The sequence below is a fragment of the Phoca vitulina genome, unplaced genomic scaffold (assembly GCF_004348235.1).
Source record: "Phoca vitulina isolate PV1807 unplaced genomic scaffold, GSC_HSeal_1.0 scaffold50, whole genome shotgun sequence".
Taxonomy (NCBI): Eukaryota; Metazoa; Chordata; class Mammalia; order Carnivora; family Phocidae; genus Phoca; species Phoca vitulina.
The window spans coordinates 5,350,140-5,357,270 of record NW_022589753.1 but is presented as its reverse complement, the minus strand read 5'-3'; the positions used below and the strand labels follow the sequence as shown (position 1 = coordinate 5,357,270).

The 7,131-nt window shown below is 49.9% G+C and overlaps 1 protein-coding gene across 2 annotated transcripts; it reads left to right on the top strand.

Moving 5' to 3' along the window:
• The first annotated feature begins 1,443 nt into the window (after window positions 1–1,443).
• PCK1 (phosphoenolpyruvate carboxykinase 1) lies at window positions 1,444–6,406 on the top strand. Of its 2 annotated transcripts, XM_032387648.1 has the most exons (10): window positions 1,444–1,575; window positions 1,739–2,003; window positions 2,507–2,688; window positions 3,072–3,275; window positions 3,405–3,592; window positions 3,947–4,109; window positions 4,559–4,783; window positions 4,877–5,008; window positions 5,380–5,475; window positions 5,665–6,406. In XM_032387648.1, the coding sequence occupies exons 2-10, from the start codon at window positions 1,780–1,782 to the stop codon at window positions 6,117–6,119; spliced, it is 1,869 nt and encodes a 622-aa protein (XP_032243539.1). In that variant the 5' UTR covers window positions 1,444–1,575; window positions 1,739–1,779; the 3' UTR covers window positions 6,120–6,406. The 2 variants fall into 2 exon arrangements, with proteins under 2 accessions (XP_032243539.1, XP_032243540.1); XM_032387649.1 differs by lacking the exon at window positions 4,877–5,008.
• Window positions 6,407–7,131: the final 725 nt, after the last annotated feature.

The following is a 7,131-nucleotide window of genomic DNA, read 5'->3' as shown; positions in this document are numbered from 1 at the left end:
CCTAAATGGGAAATAATTTTATACTAAATGAAAACTTCTCATATGGCGTTTATACCGAGAGATTCATTGGGTTGAATAAGAATCTGAGTAAATGAGACATTGCAATGGGTTGATAATTTCGGTGGAAGATGGTGACCTGTGTATACCTAATTTTGCTGTGGGAACTAAGGCTTACTGGGTAGTCCTTTAGATACTCTTGGTCTGAGACTGCCATTCCCAGAATCTTATATTTCTGCAGCTCCTTACAGACACAGTCACAGAATTATCTCTGCATATCCCATGCTGGCCGCAGGCAAATCCCGACCCAGCCTCAAGGTGCCCACTGACTGCACTGTTGGGTTGCCTGCAGAGAGTGGGGGCCTGGCCCTGTGCTCCTGACTTCTTACCCAGTGCTCTCGAAATGCCAGCAAGCAGCTCCAGAGTTCATTAAATTGGACTGAAATTCTTACGGCTTGCAGAGCAAATTCTTTATAGCCGGCATAAAGGTCTCATTGCTCAAGCGTAATCTAGCAAAACCACCAAGCCCCCTTCACTCCCCAGACGCTCAGAGTTGCAAGGGCAATGAGAAGTGTGTAGTTATCTCTGCGGGTAACTGCATCCAGCCCAGAAACTGCTTAGAGAATACATGGGAAGTTCCAGAAAAGGAAATGGCACCTCACAAGGGACACTATGGTGGGGTGATCCAGAGCCCCGCTGGCTTATGTTCCCATCTACCCTCGATCACCCTACAACCAGGAGCTGGGAGTAGCCACTTGGACTCTCTATGCCTCAGTTTCCTTGTCTGTTCATAGGCTGTTCATAGGCTCCAGCTCAGAAGGTGGCAATGCGTCAGTTGATGCAAAGCATCTAGAACGATGCTTGGCATTCCCTCGTTCGGGGCCTACTATATGCTGGGAACTGTACATACAAAAATTAACAAAATAGGCAGAGATTCCTGCCCTCACAGAGTTTATATTTGGGGGGCACACAGGGGACGCTCGGTAAGATTATTAGCCCCCAGCGAGGTCTGACTTTTGCCAATGAGCCATGTGTTCACTTACATCTGGGCACATCCTTCCCCTAGGTCTTGACTGTGTTCTGCCACCCAGCAGGACACAAAATGTGCTGCCAACAACCCTTGCTGTCCAGGAGGTGCCCCCACCAGCCTTGCGGGGTCCCACCTGCCTGTGGGTAGGAGGACAGAGTGTCTGACATCAGCAGTGAACTGGGTCGAAGTTTAGTCAATCACAAGTTGTGTAAGAACTTGCTGTGGCTGGTCTGGGGACAAAGGCCTCCCAGCACTCATTAACAACTATCTGTTCAATGATTATCTCCCTGGGGCTTATTGTGGTGAGCCAGTCCCGAAGCATGACGGACCGTGGCCCTGATCCAAAGTCCTGCCCCTGACGTCAGAGACGAGCCTCCCTGGGTGTAGCCGAGGGGTGGGGCCTTTGTCCTCCATGGGATTTAAGGCCAGGAGCTTCTGCCACCAAACAGCAAACGCGGCCTTCCCACTGGGAACGCACGTCCACCAGCGGGAAGAACCTCTAAAGAAACCCTTGGATCTCTCATCGAGATCTTCCAAAAAGAAGAAAGGTAGGTAGAGATTTCTAACTGACATTTCTAGAGATAACACAAACTCGTTTTCTTTTCTCCTTAAGAGCTATGACTGTCTTGTGAGGTGCCGCCCAACGAAGTATGTTAAGTTTCTTTGAGGGCGTCTGTTACTTTGTTCAAGAAGCTGTGTTTTCTCTTTCAGGGAATTTTGGCATCCGTGGTCCTTAGCACGACCCTGCAGAGATGCCTCCTCAGCTCCAAAACGGCCTCAACTTCTCAGCCAAAGTCATCCAGGGCACCCTAGACAGCCTGCCCCAGGCGGTGAGAGCATTCCTGGAGAGCAACGTCAGGCTGTGCCAGCCTGAACATATCCACATCTGTGATGGCTCCGAGGGGGAGAACCAGCAGCTGCTGGACCAAATGGAAGGAGAGGGCATGATCAAGAGGCTGCAGAAGCTCGACAACTGGTAAGCCGGCCCCCAGCCTCCGCGTTCACACCCTCCCCTCTGCCACCGCGGGGCTGCTCCTGCAAGAGGTGGACGAACACCCAGTGGGGGGTGGGGTGGGTTGTCGACTCTTGAAAAACTTAATGAAATGGTGGAACCATACAGACTTCAGTGTAATGACATTCATCGAGCGGCTCAAGTCTGCAATGAGATGGTACATACAAACACTCTTTGCAAACTAAATCCCTGATAGAAATGACAGTCAGAACTGCTCTGTCCTAAAAGACAAGCTCGTAGTCTAGCAAATGTCTCCTTGAAGGCACCCCAGCTGGTGTGGTTGTCCACAGTTATGGGACATCGTCAGTGTGCCTGGCCTCTGCTCGGTGTGGGAAGAGCACAGTGATGAATGGGACTGGCCCATTCAGACAGGACGCTTGGCTGAAGGGAATCCCGGGCACAGATGCAATGCAAGATGGCGGCACTTCCCTCTCCATTCCTAACCTGTGTGTTTTTTATGTTTGCAGCTGGTTGGCTCTCACTGACCCCAGGGATGTGGCCAGAATTGAAAGCAAGACAGTCATCATTACCCAAGAGCAAAGAGATACCGTGCCCATCCCCAAAACAGGCCTCAGCCAACTAGGTCGCTGGATGTCAGAGGAGGACTTTGAGAAAGCGTTCAAAGCCCGATTTCCAGGGTGCATGAAAGGTGAGTGAGATGTTTGTTTGACTGGGAAAAATCAAATAAAGCAAAGGCAAACATTATTATGTCATCCTAATGGTAATTACGACAGCCATGAACACTCCTGTGGCCTCAGATAGCTTTAAATTCATGTATGAAACTGGCAGCATATTGAAAATGTCTGGCTCACTACTGGGATTTAGGATAGCTTGGCAGAACCCAGTTGCATGTTTATGAAAACTCTTTCATTTTGGCATTCCATTCACTTTCTAGTGGAGTCTTCAAAATCGGGTGTGGGGGGTGCTGGTAGCAAGGGTGTGATGCTGTTAGTGGGGACCATGAGACTAGGCTCACCTGCTCTGTGGTTGCGGGGTCATTTCTCACCGGTTCCCATCTACTGGCCCCCACAGGTCGCACCATGTACGTGATCCCATTCAGCATGGGGCCCCTGGGCTCACCACTGTCGAAGATCGGCATCGAGCTGACGGATTCACCCTACGTGGTGACCAGCATGCGCATCATGACACGGATGGGCACAGCCGTCCTGGAAGCTCTGGGGGACGGGGAATTCGTCAAGTGCCTCCATTCTGTGGGATGCCCTTTACCTTTAAAAAGTAAGCGTATTATTTCAGAATTGGAAGCTCAAGCAACAAATGAGCTTAGCCTTAAACCCCGGGCCTTTGCTCTGGGGATCTCCAGGTGGGGATGTGGAATGCTCACCCGCGATGTGTCCTCCTGTGCAGAGCCTTTGGTGAACAACTGGCCGTGTAACCCAGAGCTGACACTCATCGCGCACCTGCCCGACCGCAGGGAAATCATCTCCTTTGGGAGTGGGTACGGCGGGAACTCGCTCCTTGGGAAGAAGTGCTTTGCCCTCAGGATGGCCAGCCGGCTGGCTAAGGAAGAGGGTTGGCTGGCGGAACACATGCTGGTAAGATGTGGGAAGTTCTGCAGGCACAAGGTGGGGACTCGGAGGTGGGGGCACGGAGGTCTGAGTATGTACAGAAGTGCATCTCCCATTAGGCAAGACCTGACCCGCCCTGAGGAGGACAGATTTAGAAATCCCACCAATGATTATTAATGCTTCTTTTGAAGCACTTCCAATGCAATGGGACCAATGGAGCTCCTTTAGACTTTATTATTTAAAGAGCTCGTTTTGATACCTAAAGACATAGATCTTGGGAACCTCTTTTTGGGGGGCTTCTGGGCACTCTCCTAGACTGAGCCACTGACCACCAGGAGGGACAGGAAGGAACAGATTAAGGAGGAATCTTGTCCCCAACAGATCCTGGGCATAACCAACCCCAAGGGCCAGAAGAAGTACTTCGCAGCAGCCTTTCCCAGTGCCTGTGGCAAGACCAACCTGGCCATGATGAACCCCAGCCTCCCTGGGTGGAAAATAGAGTGTGTGGGTGATGACATCGCCTGGATGAAATTTGACCAACAAGGTGACTCTTTTAGGCCCAACGGTTGACAATAATAATTGGACCTAAGCAAACTTTTGGCTTTTAAGGTGTGCCAAATCCTGCCAAATCCAGTGTTTGGATTTTTAAGTTGGTTATTTCACATCTTGCAAAGCCTTAGGAATATGTATTGTGTAAGCATTCTTTAATTTAATATAGACTCTGGATTGAAATCGAGCCATATGTTGCTACTTGTTGACACAATCAATTTGTTAAAATAGTACTGGTAGAAATGGGACGAGGAAGAAAGGGTTGTAAAAGTGTGAAAGTAGAAAATAATGCTCAGATGAGAAAAGAGAAATCTCTTCTGGGGAGGAGGGGGAAAAAAAAAAGACTTGAGAATTTGGTGCAAAAATTAGCCTGGCCAGACCTGAGAATATATGTTGGGCTTTGTTTGGCATTCACTTCTACTTCTCTGGTTTAAAACTTTGCAGGTAACTTAAGGGCTATCAACCCAGAAAATGGCTTTTTTGGTGTGGCTCCCGGAACCTCTGTGAAGACCAACCCCAATGCCATCAAGACCATCCAGAAGAACACCATCTTCACCAATGTGGCCGAGACCAGTGATGGGGGCATTTACTGGGAAGGTATCGACCAGCCACTAGCCCCGGGCATCAGGATCACTTCGTGGAAGAACAAGGAGTGGACCCCTCAGGATGGTAAGCCCCCTCTGGAGGCCCCGGGGCTCTAGCCTACAAGCACTACTTGTCTGGACAAGACCCTAAGGGGCCTCTCCTCTCTTGTTATTGTAGGGGAACCTTGTGCCCATCCCAACTCACGCTTCTGCACCCCTGCCAGCCAGTGCCCCATCATTGACCCCGCCTGGGAGTCTCCGGAAGGGGTGCCCATTGAGGGCATCATCTTTGGGGGCCGCCGACCTGCTGGTGAGGCTCTCTTTCGTTCGGCCTGGGAATGTGGGTGTGTTGGCTTCCAGGGGACATCCATGGAATCTCTCCTTTCTCATGACCTTGTCAGAGGGTGCCAAAGATCTCCAGCTTCCAAAAAGCCAGGATAATTGGCAAGGCACCAAGAGCCTTTCTGGATCCTTGACCTAATGGCGCTCTATCCAGTTAAACTTTCTGTTGTGTAGCCTCGATGGTGTATTTGTGCACTTTCGCTTTGGGGGGGTGGGGACAAAATTAGCTCAGTTAGAAAGATACCGTTCGGCCGTGTCTTTCCCTTCTGTGAGATGTCATTGCCAGCCAAAGGGTCTGTGTCAAAGCCTTTAAGGGATGACCCTTTTCTCCCGCTACAGGTGTCCCCCTGGTCTATGAAGCTCTCAGTTGGCAACACGGAGTTTTTGTGGGGGCGGCCATGCGATCAGAGGCCACAGCGGCTGCAGAACACCAAGGTAAATCAAAGGGAAAAATCTACGACCACAGAGAGTGACTGGCCTGCTCTCTGTCTCTCTGTCTGTCTCTGCTAGTCCGTATGTGTAGTGCGAGAGAGACAAAGCCACGCATGCTTATGTCAACAATAAATGGTACCGATATTGCCCTATGAGAGCATTTACCAGCACCACCCCCCTCTCTGTTAATAGGCAAGGTCATCATGCACGACCCCTTTGCCATGCGGCCCTTCTTTGGCTACAACTTTGGCAAATACCTGGCCCACTGGCTCAGCATGGCCCAACGCCCAGCAGCCAAGCTGCCCAAGATCTTCCATGTCAACTGGTTCCGGAAAGACAAGGAAGGCAAATTCCTCTGGCCGGGCTTTGGTGAGAACTCCAGGGTGCTGGAGTGGATGTTCAACCGCATCAGTGGGGAAGCCAGCGCCAAGCTCACGCCCATCGGCTACGTCCCCGAGGAGGGGGCCCTGAACCTGACAGGCCTGGGGGACATCAACACGAAGGAGCTCTTCCACCTCTCCAAGGAGTTCTGGGAGAAGGAGGTGGAAGACATCCAGAAGTACCTAGAGGAGCAGGTTAACACCGATCTCCCCTGTGAAATCGAGAGAGAGGTCCTTGCCCTGAAGCAAAGGATCAGCCAGATGTAATCAGACCCAAGGGCTTCACCTGTGAAATCACCCCCCTCTCCAGTCCATGAGAGATGCTGGGAGGAAGAGCGAGTGGGACGTCCTGAACCGACACCACCCATCCTACTGTAATGACCACACGGATGAGCAGATTCAGGTTTCAGATAAGACCACAGAGTATAGGCTAGTAACTGTGAGATCAGGGAGGGAAATCTTAGCATGTCTCCAAAATTCACTCTCCAATGCACATTTGTTCAACCCCGAAGACACTATGCATTAGGCTTTCCTGTTTTTTTTTTTTTTTTTTTATCACTGTAGCTCTATCAGTTAGCTGGAATGCACCGATAAAATACTTGAGCTGTATAGATGGGTGTGTGAATGTGTGTGTGTGTGTGTGTGTGTGTGTGTGTATGCGCACGCATGTGTGTCTGTATTTCTTGTTATCTAAGATGTATATAATACCTTTGGAAAAATCTTGGGCAAGATTCTCTACTAGTTGTTGCTAGAAAGAAAGTTTGCTTTATTATTAATATGTGTGTTTAAATTATTTTTATATACCCTTGTTACTTACCTTGATGTAATTCCAATTTTTTCCCCTAACTCTTCTTGGAAAAATTACAAAATAAACTTTTGTAGAGAAGATGGATTCATTTGCTTGGTTTTTCTTATCTGGGCCACCAAGAAGCAAGGAATTCTCTGATGAAACATCGTGTGGTCAGAACCCCCTCCAAAGGAGGTGGGGACATCAGGATCATCCCTAAGGAGGGAGTGAGCTGGTGGGGGGGGGGCGGGGATGGAGGAACAGAAAGGAGCCAGATGGGAAGTGGGAGCAGAGGGAATGTCACCCAAGGGTACCGCGGCACCACAGTTTGGATTTTCTGAACTAACCACCAGTTAGTGTCTAGAAGCCACCAGTTAGTGTCATTAAATGGTAGGTCTTGTGTCACTAAGTGGGAGAATTTAAAATGTGCTTTTTGGCAAAAGTTTGGGTCTGGGGGCTCAGCCTCCCATATTGAGGAAATTGAGGCCAATT

Bases quoted from the DNA above. Each gene is read 5' to 3' on its own strand.
- PCK1 (XM_032387648.1), top strand. From the start codon at position 1,780: ATGCCTCCTCAGCTCCAAAACGGCCTCAACTTCTCAGCCAAAGTCATC. The intron at 4,784-4,876 runs GTAAGCCCCCTC...TTGTTATTGTAG, and splicing joins GGAGTGGACCCCTCAGGATG to GGGAACCTTGTGCCCATCCC. The intron at 5,476-5,664 runs GTAAATCAAAGG...CTCTGTTAATAG, and splicing joins AGCGGCTGCAGAACACCAAG to GCAAGGTCATCATGCACGAC.